Source organism: Ambystoma mexicanum, chromosome 1p (genome assembly GCF_040938575.1).
Source record: "Ambystoma mexicanum isolate Mex_15411 chromosome 1p, UKY_AmexF1_1, whole genome shotgun sequence".
Lineage (NCBI taxonomy): Eukaryota > Metazoa > Chordata > Amphibia > Caudata > Ambystomatidae > Ambystoma > Ambystoma mexicanum.
The window spans coordinates 1,181,897,933-1,181,917,094 of record NC_090921.1 but is presented as its reverse complement, the minus strand read 5'-3'; the positions used below and the strand labels follow the sequence as shown (position 1 = coordinate 1,181,917,094).

The 19,162-nt window shown below is 42.9% G+C and overlaps 1 protein-coding gene across 1 annotated transcript in view; it reads right to left on the bottom strand.

Moving 5' to 3' along the window:
• Window positions 1-5,096: 5,096 nt before the first annotated feature.
• The window catches only part of LOC138570873 (IgGFc-binding protein-like), a 211,652-nt gene continuing 197,586 nt past the window's right edge, over window positions 5,097-19,162 (bottom strand). Inside the window, exons 10-11 of the mRNA XM_069649156.1 lie at window positions 17,596-17,737; window positions 5,097-5,394 (exon numbers count right to left, since the gene is read on the bottom strand). Of these exons, the coding sequence (XP_069505257.1) occupies window positions 5,360-5,394; window positions 17,596-17,737 (177 nt within the window). The 3' untranslated portion in view covers window positions 5,097-5,359. The remainder of the gene's footprint in view (window positions 5,395-17,595; window positions 17,738-19,162) is intronic.

Below are 19,162 nucleotides of genomic sequence, written 5' to 3'. Positions count from 1 at the left end.
GATGATGCCACCAAGACAAAATTTAAGAGGAAAATGGCCAGAGCATATAAAATAGGTAATCAAGTATACAAAATCAACATTGCACAGGGCAGGGCAACACATTCTAATCCATATTCTATATCTATTAACAAGTCCCTATTAAATAACATAGAACCCTATTTAATTAGTGTTTCCTTTAATAGTGAAATGCAAAATGGCTCAGATGGAAAATTCTGTTTTTCGTTCAGTGGAAATGTGAACGTGCAAAAAGATGTATTTGCTGTCTTCTTCATTCTGAAAGCGCTATTGTTCTTAGAGGAAGCTGGTTGACACACATGTTTTTGAGGGATGGGGCTTGGAGAGGAGAAATGCAATGATTCTAGAATCTTACTAGGGTGACATGGGACGTCAGAAAAAGAGCAAGAGGTAATATTGAGTGACAGTGCTGATGTATAAATGTAGGAGAGAGAGAAGATGGAGACAGTCTTCATTTTGCAGAGAGAGGTGAAGTGCAGCTGATGGCTGTGTTGTGCATGGAGGGCACAGCTAAGCTGTATTGAGAGAGTGCCAGATTCTCTCCAAGCAGCTATCTGAAGGAGGTCGGGGAAAGGTCACAAGTTTTCTCTCTGCTGCCAACAGCTGCGAAATTTGCAACATTCCGATTGCAGACTCCAGAGTGGAGCCCTTTCCCAATAAACAAGCATATATTCCATATATGGGGGCTAAGTATGGTGAAACCCTGAGGGGAGTGACGATTTTGTGTGCATTTCTCACCAGTCAGTTAGGGTTAAATTACTATTTTTAACAACGTTTTTGCTCTCTTTCTCAGGCATGTTTAATGGGGAATTATGACAGCCGAAGAAGGGAAAAATGTCCATGTTTTGGGCTGTGGTCATATCTTTTCTCTTAGATAACCGCATCAATTTTCAAAGTGTTGGTAAGAATAAAACAAATGTTTGCATTGTGAAACAAAATGACATGTATTATTGTAAACATTGTTAACATGGGCAATGCAAAACTTTTTATATTATAACCTGAATATAAAATTGCAAAAGCTGAGTTAGTTGGAGTATTTTATTGTGTCTATGTGAGTTATTTAAAAGAAGGGGAAAATAAGGAGCTGTCATAGTGCATACACGAAAGCGGTAAAATATTTACCTCAGGTGGTTAAGTGAAAAGTAAAGGTTGGAGAACCAGATAGTAAGATAGAAAACCTGTAATGTGTGTGTGTGTGTTCAGCTGTGCATGCTGGAAGCTGAACAGATCCGTCAGAGACGGTAGGCCGATTTAAATAAGTTATCGGCAAAACAGCTGGTGCTGTTATTTTTCTATAAGTGTAAGGTCCAATAATTTATACTTACACTCAACCCTAAACAGAATACAAATACAAATACAAGGGCGGGAAAAGGCTTGTCTCATCATATAGGGCATTACCATAAATAAGCTCGCCACTATTTTTACCACAATCCTAAAATACCACCATTATACTACAACACTAAAATACCACCATTTTACTGTGAATCTAAATACCACCTAGATAATGTAATAGCCCTCAGACAAAACCCCTAACAGACCCTAGTACCTCTTAGATCCTGGAAAGCTATTCATCCATGAAGTAACCAATGCTTTTTATGGGAGACAATTCCATAAGCGGAGTGGCGAGCAATGTGAAATGTCAGAGTAATTCAAAGATGTACTGAGCTGTATTGACTCATGCCAATTTGGGGGGTGGTTGGCTAGTGCACTGTGAACAAATACACCCTATCATACCTGAATCATGGTACATTTGTTGCAAGGCCACTCTACCATATTGGGCCTCATTACGACCCAGGCGGTAAGGGGTTAACGGCACCGTAAAAGGTGTCGGCGCCGTTAAACCTCTTACCGCCTAATTATGAGGTCCCTTTGTGGGTCCCGACCTTAACGGCTGGTTTTACCAGCCGTTAAGGAAGGAACCCGCAAAGGGACTTTTGAGGTAATTACGGTACCGCAATTTGCGGTACCGTAATTACCGCCTTCCCCATTCCCATTGAGCACTATGGGGCAAAAATGGGAATGGTGAAGGGCCAATGGTGAATGGGGAATTACCGCCCCACCAACCTTGGAATGGGTCGGTAATTACGCCATTCACCATGGCGGAGTTGGTAAAATACCGGCGTAACACCAGGGTCGTAATGAGGCCCATTGTTTTCTTTGTGATGGCTCCTTAGGAGACCCTAGTTACTATCGGAGGAGGCTGACTGTTTATGGATGGTGACATGGTTTAAGGAAGGATGGAAGCAGTTGACCATTTCCAGAAACAAGAATTCCCCATTGATTCAGATCTTGGGTGTCTTTGAAAACATAAGGAGGCACACATGATCAAATAAACAATCCCAAGGGATTTTAAACAAACAGAGAGGGAGGTTGGCAGTTCTGCTGCGGATAGAAACATGGTTAAAAATCCTGGAAATGGGAAGGCTCCTAGTATTAATACTGTTAGTTTCTCTGGAGGTTAGGTTATATTTGGTGGTATTTAGGCGGTAGTGGTGGACTCAATGAAGGACCACCTGGAAATGTTTTTTGACTGTGCAAGCTCCATCAAAGGTACACTTGTTTTCTGCAGAAATGCCATGTTTGGCAGCAATCTCTACAAAGAAATTGGGCAGGGTTAATGAAAGGCATAAAGCCTTGACTATACATTTTACATCTTTCATTCATGCCACAACACATTTTCATTCATTTGTATGGTGTAGATAAGGGGTGGAACCCAACTTGCGTTTCCACCACCTTCCTTCCTCTCCTCTATACAAATGCTTGCATGGCAGGCAACATTTACAAATAGAATAAAACGCTACCAGACATCAAAGCTGTCTGGCAGCATTTCATTGTAATTGTGCAACGCTGCTTACTATGCGGCATAGTAAGCAATGTTTACTGACTTTGCACCGGGGAGTGCAAAAGTGCAGGGCAAAGGGCAGAGTACACTTGTGCCTGCCCCCTTTTGCCCTGCACATTTACACTTCGCTGTGCAAATAACCAAAATTTGCCAGCAAGGACCCACCTACGTGGAAGTGCAAATATAATGAGTCGCCACTGCCAAATTATGGGGTTTTCTAAATTGAGCCATAAATTGATCACAAATGAGCAAACATGGAAGCTGCAGGTGTTTTAACAAGGAGAAGAAGATGGTAGCCTGAATAGGACTGGCACATGCACTCATATTTTGACATTCTAAAAGACTTGTCGGGATAAGAAAGGGAAGAAAAACCTCTGAAACAAAACATGTAAACGTGGTATAAAAAGTCAAATCGAATTGTAATACATAACGTAAGGTGGCAAGCAATATGGTGAGTGACTAATACATTCACCACGTCGCGGCTGGTGCAAACATACAGAAAACGCACAAGAGAGGCAGGATTAAGGTAAAGGTTTCAAAAAAGTTACAACAGAAGAAAAAAAGGGGCTGTTTTCTGGGTATTATGGTATAATGGTTTACGGGTGTCTGGGGGTTGGTGGGGGGTCATTTCATTAGTCCTGAGGTTCCATCTGCTTGGGGTCTGTTAGAGGGCTCCAGTCCCTTGCATTAGGCATTGAATGTTGTAAGCATGATCCTATGACCAGAGAAACAGAGAAAACGATCCTCTTTCAATTCAGCTAGTACCGATCATATGAAGAAAAATCAAGTTGCCTTTGCCCCGCCATGCATTTCACTAACTGTCAAAACTACAACGTAAATGCAAAAATAAATAATATAATAAAGAGACAGAGGATGTCATTAATGGTCCGGCGGTAACCATGTCGGTAAAACCGGCAGGTAGCCGCTGGACCCGTTAACAGTTACCGGCACCTGCTTGCAGCTAACACTGTGGTATTACAACCCCGGTGGCCGGAAAGTCAGGCACTGGTAATATATTGTTCCCCATTTCCATAGTGTCCCATAGGACTCAATGGGAATGGAGACCACGGAAACACTGGCACTGGTACTTCTGTGAAAATCTGTGGGTGGGTTTTGGGCCGTCCGGCAAGAAAGAACTGCCAGGCGGGTGGGCACCCGCCCACCAGACTTGTACTTTGCCGATCCGGAAACAACAGTAAGATTTCCAACACCGTTGTTCCAGACCAGCAAGGTTATAATGAGGCCCAGAGTCTTTATGGATAAGTCAAGCAAAATGTTGTTCTGAATTCACTTTTGAAAATGCGTCCAACTCTCGATGTGCAAAACGAAAGTCAAGCTCACAATTTTCCTCTCTCAAGGACAAATGAACAAGAGTGATAACTGCATTTTCTGTTTTACTCGGTTTTCCATCATGTTCCCAGATTAAGAAAATTGTTGTGTAGTTTGCAATTTGCTCATACACACAGACATATATGATTCAATTTATTTTTATTTACTGTTCAAAGTTGTTGCGCAGAATCTTCTATGATATAAAATAAGTCTGTTTTTTTCATTAAGTTTAATGATGTCAGTCATGGCTCTGTCTGAACACTGCTACTGGTGATATGTTGTTCCACTAACGTACTATGGGCAGCCCAGAAGAGGAAAGGAAAGTCATGCATTAAGCAAATTATGGTAGTATCCTCGCACTTAACTGGATAGGTAGCGCCTCAATCAAGACTCTGCTAAATCTTACAGTGCTAAATCAATTGCCCAAGCCCTATATAGTTTTGAAATCTGTGTTATGCATACCAAAAATTGTATGGTGAATGTTGAGAATATTTTAATTATATCTCTATAGGGGTTATCACTCCTGTATCTCTAGAGCAGAAGGCAAGATGCTACTGAACACCTTAGACTTGTTTTTGCTGCAAGAGACTTGGATAACTGGAAAACTGTCAATTGATGGCTGTACCATATTGACAAGAGAGGCAAGCAAAGGCAAGGAGGGGTGCCCCAGTGGAGTCTTATGCATTGTATCTCGCAGTAAAATGAACATGGTTGACCTCCCCCTGGACAAGTCAAACAGGAATATCTTATGCACCTTCATCTCAGACCTCCTTAAACCGAAGCAAAAGACCATAGCAGTTTCAATTTATGATCCATCAGACTGCATTTTCAGTGCAGAATTGATCAATCAGATTTTCAACACATTCGTTCCAGAAAGTCATAATTCTATTAAAGACACAAAGGCGAAGGATAATGCTTCTCATTCCATTTTACTACTTCAGCAGCAAAGTACAACCAATAACACACAATAACAAAGCTCCATAAAAAAGTACAATGATCATTGAAAAAAGAGTCTTTGGTAGTTCTGTTATTGGTCCTCAAACTGACCACGTGACAAACTTAACAAATTAGTATAGTCCTTGCCCATGACCACACTGTCCTTTCTCATCGACTTCCTCGTTCTTTGCATCCACTGATCTTCCCAATCCCGTCCAGTATGCGAAAAAAACATCCTCATTTCCCTGATTGTTTTTTATCCACCACCAAACCTAATAGAAAAACAAATATATCCGGTGACTGCAAGTTGAAAGAGGGTGGGACAATTGTAAAATCAACCACAGTTTCCATTTATTATCATTTCATGCATATAACAAGACAAGTAACTACTTAATATATTCATCATCAAAAGCACTTGAACAATTGTAAAACTTCTAAATCAGTTTAATACATCTTCATTCAAATCATTGCTATCACGATTGATAGGGTGTGATAATCCTTCGCCTCTGTGTCTTTGATATAATTATGACTTTCTGGAATGAATGTGTTGAAAATCTGAATTCTATGTCAAGACGGCAGGCTCAGATTATGCTTGTTGCCATACTCTCCGTTGTTTTAAAATAGAATGTTTTAAAAGTCAATTCAGTTGACCAATCTGCAGACCTCATAATGTCTTCCACGCTGGCTCCTATGTTAAATGCCTTGGTAGCCATCGCTCCTCTCGCTGAGCAAGCCCCATATTTTACTACATCAATGCCTGTCTGCTGCATCACCTATCTAAGCCATCTGGCTATGGTAGCCGGTATCACGGTCTTGAAAGGTTTAGAAATCGCTATTAGTAAATGTGATACTCCTGGAGGTCTCACTTCCCTCGTCATCTCCTCATATGCTGATAAACATCTGACCGGGTATAATTTTGGTTGACCCGGAAAAGATTCATATGATATGGATTTCAAACATGTGTTAGTTCTCTTCGTTGTGAGGAAGGTCACTTTGTTCGGTGAAACACTCTTCCTGTTGATCTCCAGCGCGCTAATGTCTGATGACATTTTACAAGACAATAGACAAAGGAGCATGGATAGCTTGCCTGAAATGGCCTTCCTGGATAAATCCTGGTTTTCCGGCCATGTTAGAAAAAGTTTCAATAATGTGTCTACATCCCGTAATTGAGCATATTTTTCTCTAGGGGGTCTAGACATCTTTACTCCCCTTAATAGTCTACAAATCAGGAGGTGTTCGCCTATCGTGAACCCTACGATCCTGGAGTGCCCTGCAGTTTTCGCAGACTTGGCTGTATTGATAGTTCTAGATGCTTTCCCTTGGACTACCACCTGCTAAGAAATTGGCCACATTAATACATCTGTTCTATTGGGATGAATATCTCTCTCCAAACACCAGCTACTCAGCTAGCCCATGCAGACTTGAAGCCCTGTGTGTTCCTGGGACCCAGGATTCAGTAATGATGATTTCAGCCTCATTCGATAATCCTGGCCTAACCCAAGATCTCCTGAAATCACCAATGCAATTAGATTGAGTCTGCCTCACCTTACTAAAGGATAGCTGAGGCCTCTGGGGTCTCGTACAATGAACTAGTACCTGGGTAGAGCTACCGGGTTGTGGTGTGATAATTCCAGCAGACTATGGAACCACACTTGTCCCCTCCAGTCCGGCGTAACTAGAACTAGTGATGCTTTCTGCTGCCTCACCTGGGCTAGCATCCTCGCTATCATGGAGAAAGGAGGAAGCACGCAATTTGTTTGTTGACCCCATAGTTAAAGGAAGGCATCTGTTGCTTGCGTCTCTAGGTCCAGTCTCCAGCTGAAGAACCTGCTTAGTTGTTTGTTCAATCTCGATGCAAAAAGGTCGACTTGGCATGGTCCCCATCGAGACATTAGTTCTTGCAATACCTCTGCATACAACTTCCAATCGCTGAGGTATCTGAAGTTCCATTCTGCCACCTTGTTCTGACGGCCTGTTAAGTACTCTGCCGTCACTAATACTTTCCTCTGAAGACAGCGTTCCCAGAAATATTTTGCTAGTTCTGCCAATAATGTAGATCTCGTCCCTCCCTGTCTGTTTATGTACGTGACTGCCAAGACGTTGCCGAGCAGCAAAGAAAGAGGAAGTGGATTAGAAAGGACAGTGTGGTCATGGTCAAGGACTATACTGATGTGTTAAGTTTGTCATATGGTCAGTTTGAGGACCAATAATAACAGAACTACCAAAGACTATATTGTCAATGGTTAGTGTAGTTTTTTATCAAGCTTTGTTATCATGTATTATTGGTTGTTCTTTGCTGCTGAAGTAGTTAAATGGAAAGAGAAGCATAATCCGAGCCTCCGTTCTTGACATAGAATTAGTCTTGGAGAAATATTGGCAGCATAGTAGGATGAAGTACCTGAGGATGCTATCATTGTAGCTGGTGACTTTAATGCCCATTGTGTGCCTATTAGAGATCATAAAGTAGATAAACACTCTTGAAAATGGGGCGAAAGGAAAAGAGACCACCCCAGATCATATCAAAACAAACTCTTGGAAAGAGACAGGACTTGGTCATGATTCTTTCTGGATTTTGATCTGTCTCTTTTGATTCCATCAGACTGTTTGTTCGCATTAAAGCTAAAGTACCTGCACGAGCAGAGGTAGCTCTTTGTGTTTAGATGCAATCTTCAACTCAAATTATATACAAGAGTGTATTTGTTCATACAAAGTTAGCTTCAATTATTTGAGTGATCATGCCCCATTGGAAGTGTTCCTGTCCCCACAAACAAGGAGACTCAAGAAGACTTAGCATTGGTTGTTAGTATTTTGCAGGGTAATAAATTGAGATGGTCTGTGGCAGATATCTGTGACACAAATCAAGCGTTATTGAGGTTTGTCATGGTAATGGGTCAACATTGCCAAGTTCCCATTGCAAGAATATATATGGAAGTAAGAAGCATTATTGCCTCTCCCAACCGAGACAGACCTTTGTAAAATATTGCAGGGAAACTTCAGGTACTGTTTGACATAGCAACGTACAAGGCCTAACGAGCACACCGTATTAGTGTCGGTGCAATTACATTTTCCAAAGTAATACAATTTGTTGAGAAAAAAAGAGAAATAAACAAACTTAAAGCCAATTAGAAACAGTTGTTGACAGCTCATGGGATCAGTAAGAACTTGTCCAAATGGAAACTGATATATCGCCTAATAAAAACAAATGATAACAAACATATTTGGCATCTTTACAGATCACATATTCAGGCCCAGGCACCAAAGGAAATTAGCTCAATATTAGAAACTAAATGGTGTGAATATTTAAAAGAACTGTCTTGGAATCCATCACATGACAACCGTAGTCAGCAGCCGCAGGAAGCCTCTGAACTGACAAAAATACCCTTTGATGAAGAAGACATACATCAGATAATCATGGGCTTAAACTTATCAAGGGCTCCTGGTCCTGATAATATTCCAAATATAGTCATGAAACATAGTCCTGATGTGTAGGCAAGGATATTATATGGTGTGTTCAGGCAGATAGTGGAGAGTAGGAAGATACCGGACAGCTGGTGCCCGTCCATTCTGATATCACGGCATAAGAAAGGCCTATATTCTGAACCAAACAACTTCAGATTACTAGTAATGCTAGACGTTGGCAGTAAAATTGTTGCTAAAATATTATTAAAACAACTGAATAAACAACTGAATAAATGGATTGTCGACAAGAAAATTCTAAGTCCCCAACAAACTGGCTTTAGAACCAGTAGGCTTACCGGCACCGTTGTTACCAGACTGGCAAAGTAAAAGTTTGCAGCCTGGATGCCTTCCCACCCGCTAGGTCTGAACTGTAAATGGTGCCGGTGCTACAGTCTTCCCCATTCCCACTGAGTCCTGTCGGACTCAGTGGGAATGGGGAATACCATTTTTCCAGCGCCTGACTTCCCGAACGCCGGGGTCGTAATACCCTGGTAATTCCGGGAAGCCAGGCTCTGGAAAAATGTGCACGTCCGGCGGCAGCCTGCCGGTTTTACCGGCACGGGTACCACTGGACTTGTAATGAGGCCCATAGCACGTGTAGGAGGAGGCACAATTTTGCTGGCACTGCTGTGCTGTGGGGAATAATGATTTCAGGGAGCTCTCCCTTTAGGGGGGGTCACAGTCTTCCGACGCAGTCTTACAGAACTTAAATTAATTGTCCTACTCCCTAACAGCCCACGTAACCATTGAGCATGGACAAGCCCCATCGGTCTGACAATTGAGATACTACAAACCTAATCCTGTTGTATTTCATTATAAAGGTCTGTAACTGTGCAACATCGACACTTTCATTTGAGCCTTGTTTCAATAAAACAGTCTAGCGGGGTGACCAGTGAACAGGAGGGCGTAGGCTGAGAGGATCACAGTCTTAGGTGAGCTCCAGAGAGGAGGGCACAGTCATGGGCTAGCATTTTGTTGGACTGGTACGGATAATATTCTGGGGAGAAAGGAGCAATCACAACAAGGGCCTCTTTACAGCAATGTCAGCGATGCATTTTAAAGGGTTGAAGTGGATGTATAACAGTTGAAGGAAGAGTACAATGTGGAGAGAAGAACATTCATAGGTGAACACAGTCTAGGAGAAGAACAATCTGCAATGGAGCGCAGTCTGAGGGACAGCATAGCCAAGGCAAGCCCAGTGGAGGGGAACACAGCCTCACAGTATCTTATCTTCATTTGCGGGATCTTGCTGACCAGGTGCCTGCAGAATGTGAGCCATCCAGCCTCATTGTAGTGACACCTGCAGCAAAAGCTTCAATACAGCAAAGATCATCCACCTGCTCATCACTGACCAATGGCAGGCCCATCTGGTGTGAGTGGGATGGTAGTCTGGTTGTAGTTTGCCAGCCTGCACACTTGGGAGAGACATGATGCATCTTGTAAATTGGGGGAGGGACACACTGCACTTGAACCAGGAAAATGTCCTGCTCTCCCTTCCATGAAGAGAGAAGACCTGCTGCCTGCTGCATTTGGAGGGGTGTCCTTCTGTGCCCTGGACCGGGGAGAGTAAAGCAGCGTTGGTGCTCCTGCAACAGGGCATCCCTGGTTGAAAAAGCAGAGTTCATAATGACTGCAAGATGGACTGATAACTTCAAACTTGATATAGATGATTTCAGATGAAATGTTAACAGCATTATGGAGAAAAGGTTCATAGTCAAGGACTGCCACCCCTACCCTTTGTGCTTATGCAGCACTAGATAGCTCAGATGTTGATCGAGAGCTGGATGTATGCTCGGCGCACCACATACAGATGCCTTACATGTGGTGAGATGCCACCAAGCTTAAAAATCCCTTTCCTTGTTCTGCTGATGTCGAATGGCTACTTGCAAAGGTGGCTCAGAGATAATGGGCAACAGGGCAGCAACCTGGAACCCAACATGGAGGAGTCAAAGGGCAACCGACATTCTAAGGAACACCTGATTTTTCCTTTGTGTAAGTACCCCACCAAGGGCATGACCATTGAGCCAAACATAAAACTGGGGGATTTTATTCATACTAGACTTTGGAGACCTTAGGAGAGAAGATAATCTAACAAGAGCAACACTACACATGGCATTAAAGAACATGAAGGGTTGGGACAACTTCTGAGCAGCCAGAAGCTCCTTGTGCCATGAACAGTAGCCACCTGACAAAAAGGAAAGCATGCCCACCATTGTGATTAGGAAAACCCACATCTACCAAGTTAGGTCCCAATTCATGGAAAAGGGCACATTTCCCCTGCAATTGGCATGTGCCGAGAATGACAGTGCGCAAGCTTTTGGGCAGAATAAAAAATGAGCACCACGCGTATTCATGGAATTCATTGCGCAAAGTAACCATATTTACAAGTAACGCCCAGAAGGCTCCCGACACGCCCCCACACAAAGCATGAACAGCCAGAAAAGCTACATGTGCGTGCTCACCCGGTTGCGATTACACACACCCTTCAAATTGTGTATGGGGTCCCCACAAGCAGGCCTGCATCTCTGTGTGTATGGGGTCCCCAGTAACTGTTGCCGGCACCCTGACAACATGAGTATGATACTTAAGTAACTCTGGTAAAACTCAGAAATCTGTGTACGAAACCCATAACCCATTCCTGCACTCTGCTACACTGCTTACGCGTACCCCTAAATTAGATCGGAACCCAATCCAACATGCGATCCGACCCCTGCACCGCGATTCCTTTGCACAATTGTCTGTACGCATACCTTCGGGTGGCATAGATATCGAGGGATTTGCATGGCCATTTCTCTGCCGAGAGGCTGCATGGTTTGTTGCATCAATACGTGTCGTTTGGCACAATTGTTGGCACGCAGGTAACTGCCTGCAGGCTGTCCCTCGTAAAGCCCACTTTTTCGCATGTTCTTCCCCATATTCTGTGTTCCGCTTTCTTCCCAGCTCTTTGTGCAAGCCACGCCCAAGCCCTGCGTGGTCTCTTGCACAAGGTGCTCTATGGCTCGCAGAGATGTGCCGAGCCTGCGTCCTGCGTGAATTACACGCAAGTCCTGGAAAGGTACCGTGCATTCAATTCCATGAATCGACGAACAACATTATGCATGCAGTTTGGCACGCAAGTACCCTCTTTCCCACGCAAATAATTCCATGAATCAGGCCCTTTGTATGCAACAGTATACAAATATGTCAGGTGTCTTAGAATGGGAAGGTATACTACTGTTTATTCCATCGACAGATCCCAACCGCCAAACAAAATGCAGGCTCCACTGTGCAACACTGACTCCTGCATCCCATCAAGATCTCTTACCCCATCACCCGCAACAGTAAACTGAGATAAAACTGTTTATAGATGGCCCTCCAAATTTTGCCCCACATGACAGTGAGAAAGGCCAATAATGTTGGCATACTCAAGCATTATAGATTCTGGTAATTTGGGAATAAGCGGAAAGTGACAAAGTCATCTGTTAGAGCTCACCATACTGAACTCTTTTGATTTCTGCGATAAAAAATAAATGAATGAGCTGATTTCAGGATCAGTGACTTTATGAAATAATCACTGCCTTTTAAACTTTCCCAGGAACATGCTTACTTGTTTTCTGCACAGCCCAAAGACACACCCACACTGAAATGGGAATAGGTCATATTTCAGGTATAAAATGATCACATCATTTCAATTTGTGCACATTCTGTAACTGTGCAGCAGAATGTTATCAAGTATTCCTTTAAAAGCGTATTTGGCATTAAGACATTGGGCCTCATTACGACCCAGGCGGTAAGTTACCGCCTGGGCCGTGACTTTACCACCATGGCGTAAACTATGTTTACGCCATGGTGGTTGGCGGACTTACCGCCCCATTCCGACCTTGGCGGGGCGGTAAGTCCCCAATCCCCATTTACCCTTCCCCATTCCCATTTTTGCCCCATAGGGCATAATGGGAGTGGGGAAGGCGTTAATTACGCCACCGTAAATTACGGTGGCGTAATTAACTCCAGGGTCCCTTAGCGCCATGGATTTTAACACAGGTGTTAAAAGCTCCATGGCGCTAAGGGACCTCGTAATCAGGCGGTAAGGGTCGGCGCTGTTTACGCTGCCGTAAACCCCTTACCGCCTGGGTCGTAATGAGGCCCATTGAATGATACCATACAGCTGAAATTATAACCACTCTCCTGGTCTGACATAATTGTTCAAATGTTTCCATGAATTTCATTATCTCCCCAGCATTTTTAGACAAAACACTGAATCACCTGGAAGAGGTGGCCAGGCAGCATCACTCCTCACTGCTGCTTACCTTCCTCAGTCCCATCCCGCAAATGATTGGTGAGAATATGCAAATTGGCCAACAAAGATGTTAAAAGGTGCACGTACCGGTTGTACCCATTTTGTAACATGGAAGGTTTCTGCAAATTGTCTAATTCTGGCATAAAACACACCAGCTCTTTCAGCTTTGTATAAAGTGTGTATGGGGTAATTCCTTATTCATGGGCTGGTGCAAATATAATTTCAATATTCAAAAAGGGGGATAGATTTAACCCTAGTAATTAACGCCGATATCTTTGTTGAATGCCAGCAGCACTATTTTCTCCACGCTAGTATGAGGAATTGAAGATTTGGGCAAAGAATGAATATCTGATGGAGGTGTATCAGGCTGGTTTTAGAAAGAATGTGGGGACCTCCCAATTTTTGTTTTATTAAAGTTGTTGTCGGACCAAGTCAAGAAATCAGGCGTTTTAGCCATGTTTTGAAAACATTTTTATATACATGACATTGGCCGAGCTTTTATTAATATCTGCACCAATCATCTGTGATTGGGTCAATTCCAGGTCCAGTATTTGGCATATGTGGACGATTTGATTCTATGTGACCTTATGGTGATCGGCTTCCAACGAGGTTTGGAGGTGATACTCAATTTCTTGAAGTATGTATCCATAAATATAAACAAAACAATGTGTTGAAAATGAAACCTAAGCCTCAATCACGCATACAATATTGTATGTTTAATTTTAATGTGTTCAATGACAAAATAAAAATGGTAGCAGAGTACAGATATTTAGGAATTATGATCCACGACAGTATAAATAAGCCGGAAACACTTTTAAGTAAAATGGCTCAGGCTAGAGTAGGCTCAGTTCAACTGAGATTGCAGAGTAAGCGTTTTGGTAAATTTTCAATCCTACCAATGTTGAAATGTTATCATCTGAAAATCATCCCAAGGATTACGTATGAGGCCCAAACACATGGGGATGGTCTGTACTGGGACACGTTCGAGGCATCCATAAAGAGCAGAACATAGTTCTCCCTATGGGTGTATGGATACATATAATCAGACATGAATTAGGCCTGGTCTCCATCCAAGCCTGTATGAAATGGCAGGTATTACAGCTTTTTGATAAACTATATTCTCCTCCAAAGCACTCATTATTTATGTTGCTGAATAGACAACCAGAACTCGATACCTGTAATGTATTGAAGTGCTTGGTAGTTAAATGCAAAAATATGTTGGATGGGACAGGTTGTTCGATGGCAGATCTGACAACTAAGGTGAAACAAAAACAATATGAATTGGACTGGATAACTAACAGAGAAAGCATTGCGGACTATCAACTTTTTTATTGTTCACCCATTGATATTAGATCTTTTAACGTTTTACCACAGTATTTGTGCAAACATGCCTCTTGGGCTTTTAGTGCCCCGTTTTTAAGGTTATGTAGATGTGAGGATGTCAAAGAAGCAATGGAGGTAAAAGACAACCTCATTCTAACTTTCAGACCCAGCACCCAAAATGTTACATCAGCAGGACAGAACAAAACTACATGTCCCATAAACCACCATGGGAAATGGAGACCAGGTGGGGGAAAAGATAAAATGAACAAAGGGAAGCGGTATAGATACAGCCCTGTCATGCGGTACAGTGACAGATGCCCCATAGCAGTACAGGTTGGGAGGGACAAACAGTGCATGGAGCAGGGTGGAGGTATGAAGGCAAGCTGGCTGCAGGTGTGGGACAAACAGTGCATGGAGCAGGGTGGAGGAGTGAAGGCAAACTGGCTGCAGGTGTGGGAAGTGGGCAGGAAAGGTGGGTGGAAACTGAGGGGAGGGGAGGAGCAAAGTATGAGTTAAAAGAAGCCCCGGGAAACTCATCAGGTGTCTCCCATTACAGCAGCAGCGCTGGCCGGAGACCACAGAGAAGTGGGAGGAATCCCCAGGTGATGTACACTGGGCGTACTAGGAGGCTGAAGGCTTGGCACCGCGGAGATCCTTATCAGGAGGCAGACCCTCCACCAGGAGAGGCTCGAAGAGCGGCAGCGCGGGAACACTACCAAAGCGGATTCACTGACAAGGAAAGTCTGGCCGTAAACCATTTTCAAAGGACAGTGTTTTTCCGTGGGTTTACCCTCTCTGTATGTTTTTCGATTTTTTTAAAACCCAATTTGGACAGCTGGCAAAAGAATGGAAAGCTAGTGTCCGGGGAAAGGAATTTATCTGACCTGATAATTTTGTTTTCAAAGAGGAGCCAAGCTTAAGAGGACATTCATGCGAGCTCTGAATTGATTCACCCATTTTTCTGAGCAAGCCTGCTGAACCACATTTAAGCATGTTTTGTTGTTTATAATGAGAGGCTGTTTGAAAGTTTATATCATTCATTGTGAACCCTGCATTCCGACTACCATCTACTGCTTTACAGTAGAATCTGTCACATCGAGGTTGAAACACTGAAGCTTTTGGTAGTAGTATGTGAACATCTGTCATCTCTAAGAAATACACCATTTACTATTTTTTTTAATATGATTTGCAAGATCATGTATTGAATCGAATGATGAACTCAAACGAAATATCCTTATGTATCAATGTTTTAAATTGCATTGATTCAATTTTAAATGAAGTATAATTGTATGTTCTGTATTAATTATTGTATGGTGTTTCCAATGTATGTGGTAAAATAATTATGAGATGATGTTTTTGAGGTATTTGTTAAAAGGGTAATCCCATAACCATAAGGCAAATAAAATAAAATAAAGTATCTATGGCACATATTAGTGGCAGGACATTGGGTGTCTATCTAACCAGGTTCCTGTCAATCAAGTCAAAGGCCTGTTTCATGAACATTTACATATTTGCACTTGCCCAGTAGCATAAAACACCAACAACTATTATAAACAAAATGCAAAAACTGGTTCAATCGATGATTAGAATCTTATAAAGAAAAGCAAGCAAGAACATTGGAACCCAGAAAGGTACAAATCAAAATTAAAAGAGGATAAACTAGCATTCCAAAGGCACCCCTGGAGTTACGACAAAAGTCTCAAACAGAAGAATACATAATACAAGTAACAGTACATAACCTTTATTATCTGATAACTTAATTATACAAGTCAAGATTTTGAAGTCATCCCCAGCAAACAGTCACCCCTTTGTGGCAAACTGCAACATTGATAATTTCACAACACCAGCACACACACGAACAGAAACTTGCAGCACATCCTTTGAGATGACCAATATACCAGAATTTAGAAAATAAATAATTATCCCAGCACAGACCCTACCAGTCTTTACCATCACCTTATAGCAAACGTGGCAAAGATCCTTTGATGATAGAAACATATACACTGCAATCATACAGTGAAGAAAACCAACTTGTGCAACCATCAAGCAAGGCTCAGACCAGCTGTAGGCCCTGACCTACGCTCCACAATAAGCAAGCTCACTGCCAGAACACACTAGATACAATACCTCTGTGCTCATAGTGCTAGATACATCAGCTAATTACGACACTGAGAGCCATGAAGATCTCCTACTCTACCAACTACGAGAACATGGGAGCCAGCACTATGACATCCCCAAAGTCCCCACCGTTTCCTGCTGGGATCTCTAGGGTTCAAACCTGTTTCCTTGATTGCTTAGCTTGTGCATACAATGGTTGGCATCAATCCTCGACAGAGCCTTTCACTTGTATGTTGGTGATTAAGAGAATGTCTTCAAACTGCCAAGCGACATCATATAAAATTGAAAACTAAATAATTGACAATGATCTGTCCTTCAACAAGTAAACACATATGGCCTCAACGGTATGGGAAGTGGTATGTGAATACAATTCGATTATTTGAAGAGTCAGGAGACGCTATGCAGACCACCATCACTGGTTAAGGAAGCTAGACACTGGGTAGTATGTTTTGACTCTAACCTAATCTTTTTTTCCCACAAGTGACATCCATGAGCCACAAACGCATCAAAAGCTGCACCTTTTCAAATCAATAGGACATGTAGCACAACATGTTGAGATAAGAGAGCTTTGATCGTTGTGCACTGCGAAATCCAGAAAATTGCCTCTACATTCTGTGATACCACATGTGTTCCATGGAATGGCCTGATTGCAATGGGTGCACCATACATCACTAATGATTGAATATGTGGCTGGCCGTTCATCTGTAGTGCACCACACTCTTGATTCAGTGAAGGCATCCACCCTCATGTTTCCCGGTCGGCCTCTGCACCCTGGGCCTCTTTTGTGTGGTATTTCCACATTTTCCCATAGGAAAAGGTTTGAGCTTGGTGAAAATGTGTAATATGGGGCCACTTTGAAAATGAAATCCAGGACCTCTTTTAGATCCCAGTCCACCCTTGCTTAGAACCTTCACCGCCCCCTAGTGTTTAACGCTCAATAACATTCATACACATACGGGAGGCTCTCCCACTGTCACTCTGGACCCTGCCAGTTATAATTCTGAATGTTTGATTCAGCCAAACATGTCAATTAAATTGGATAGTATTATACCTATGACACTGCTTGCTTTAAAGCAGGATTAAGCTAGTATGAAGCGCTATAAACAACGCAGTATTATTATTTGGCTCAAATAATAATTGATCTATCTGCCAAGTCACCAACATAACATGCTAGTGTTTAAAGACAATAACCTTTCCAGTAATTATTATGAAGAGGACACCATTGACTTTCTTTCAGGAAAGTCAGTGTCTCAGTTAACCTTGGTTTTGCACAACAATGCAATTTTTTTATATTTACCTGCATCGACACAGACACGGGTTTCGTTTCTGACTTCACACTTTTCAGTGGCAGAGCAGTTGTGGGGCGCACAGGACACCCCGCTGGAGGAGGAGCAGGTGCATATCTCAGAACAACCTTCTAACAGGAATTGCTCTTTCGCCTGTTGAGGAGGGCAAGCAGAGAGTGAGCAATGCTGAGCAGATGGAGGACGAAAGGACAGCACATTAACAGTCTCATATTTCACCTGATGCAGGAATCAATCAGTAAAACTCTAAGCAAAGAAAAGTTGGCAATGCTCAAAGTGTGGGTGTTTGAGTTTTTTACTGTATTTTACATGCATGGGCTGGAATTGAATCAATACTTGGACCCCACAGAGTAAGTATTGCCAGTCCATCCGCTCTGTTAGAGAACAACATTTCATGAGCCGTTACAATTAAAGCATGTACTTAATTAAAAAGTGCAGTAGTGTAAATAATGCAAACTTTGTATTCTACCCATTAGCATGCGGGGTGGTACGGACAACCAATCAGGTTGCTTGGATCATGGTCTGTAACTGCTAATCTCAGCCTGAGTTCCGAGGAGCCTGCTGGCTCCTTCCCCAAGCCCACACTGCCATTCCCCCCACACTCACTTCCCCTCATTTTTGGTTTTGGTGCTTTTTGGCATAAGCCAAAATATCGCCAATGCATTGTTACAGTAAAGAAGAGTTCCAATAAGTAGTGTTCGTGGTCGGCATGACATGTCTGTGTGACTTGGGGCCACGGAGTGAACTGTTTGCAAGACCGAGACGGACATGCTGTTTCTCCTTGCTGACCCTGCTGCTGCTGGTCAACCTTTGTCCTTTGTTTTTCATGCCAGTTTTTCCACATGTGCAGGACGGAGCACGGTGGTAGAAGAGGACCCTTCACCGCACTTTGCACAGAGGACGATTAGCAATGAGCCTATCGTGAAAGATTTTGGTAAGTTAAGCCCTGCACAGGGCTGATGGTTTTGGTTGGCAGCGCTGCGAGACTAACACCGGAGACAGCAGTGGAAAGCTGCAGCCACAGGAGCTACACCAGTAGCTGCACGCTGTGTGTAAAGCTTACCAATTCACTAGTCTCTAGTACTTTTTACAGCCAATGGCCTACTTGTCTACAATCTTAATTGTTTGAGAGTCTCGAGGAGGGATGTAAAAATGCATGATTTGCATAGAGAGGTGAAGTGAAGCTGCTGCCGCTAGGCTGCCTCCAGGTCACCATGAAAAAATGGAAGAGGGACTCCACAAGGAGCCCCACCTTCCATCTCCTTGGTGGCCATCTTAGGACAGGATTTTGTTTGAATGAATGGGATGCCACGCACTGTCCCTTCATTCAAACAAAATACACTGCTCTCAGCACAAAGGGGTTACAGGATCAGCAACCCTGGGTGCTAATAGCATTAACCCCTATGTTGGTGTGCCAGATCAGGGGCTCCCAGCCCGGGAACCTTTGTTAAATGGCCTTGCTTTGCTTAGGCTTTTAACTCGGGCCCCCGGCTGATAGCACCTGATCCAGCTTAATGCTTAATTAATACATAGAGTCAGCATAAACATATAAAAGTTAAT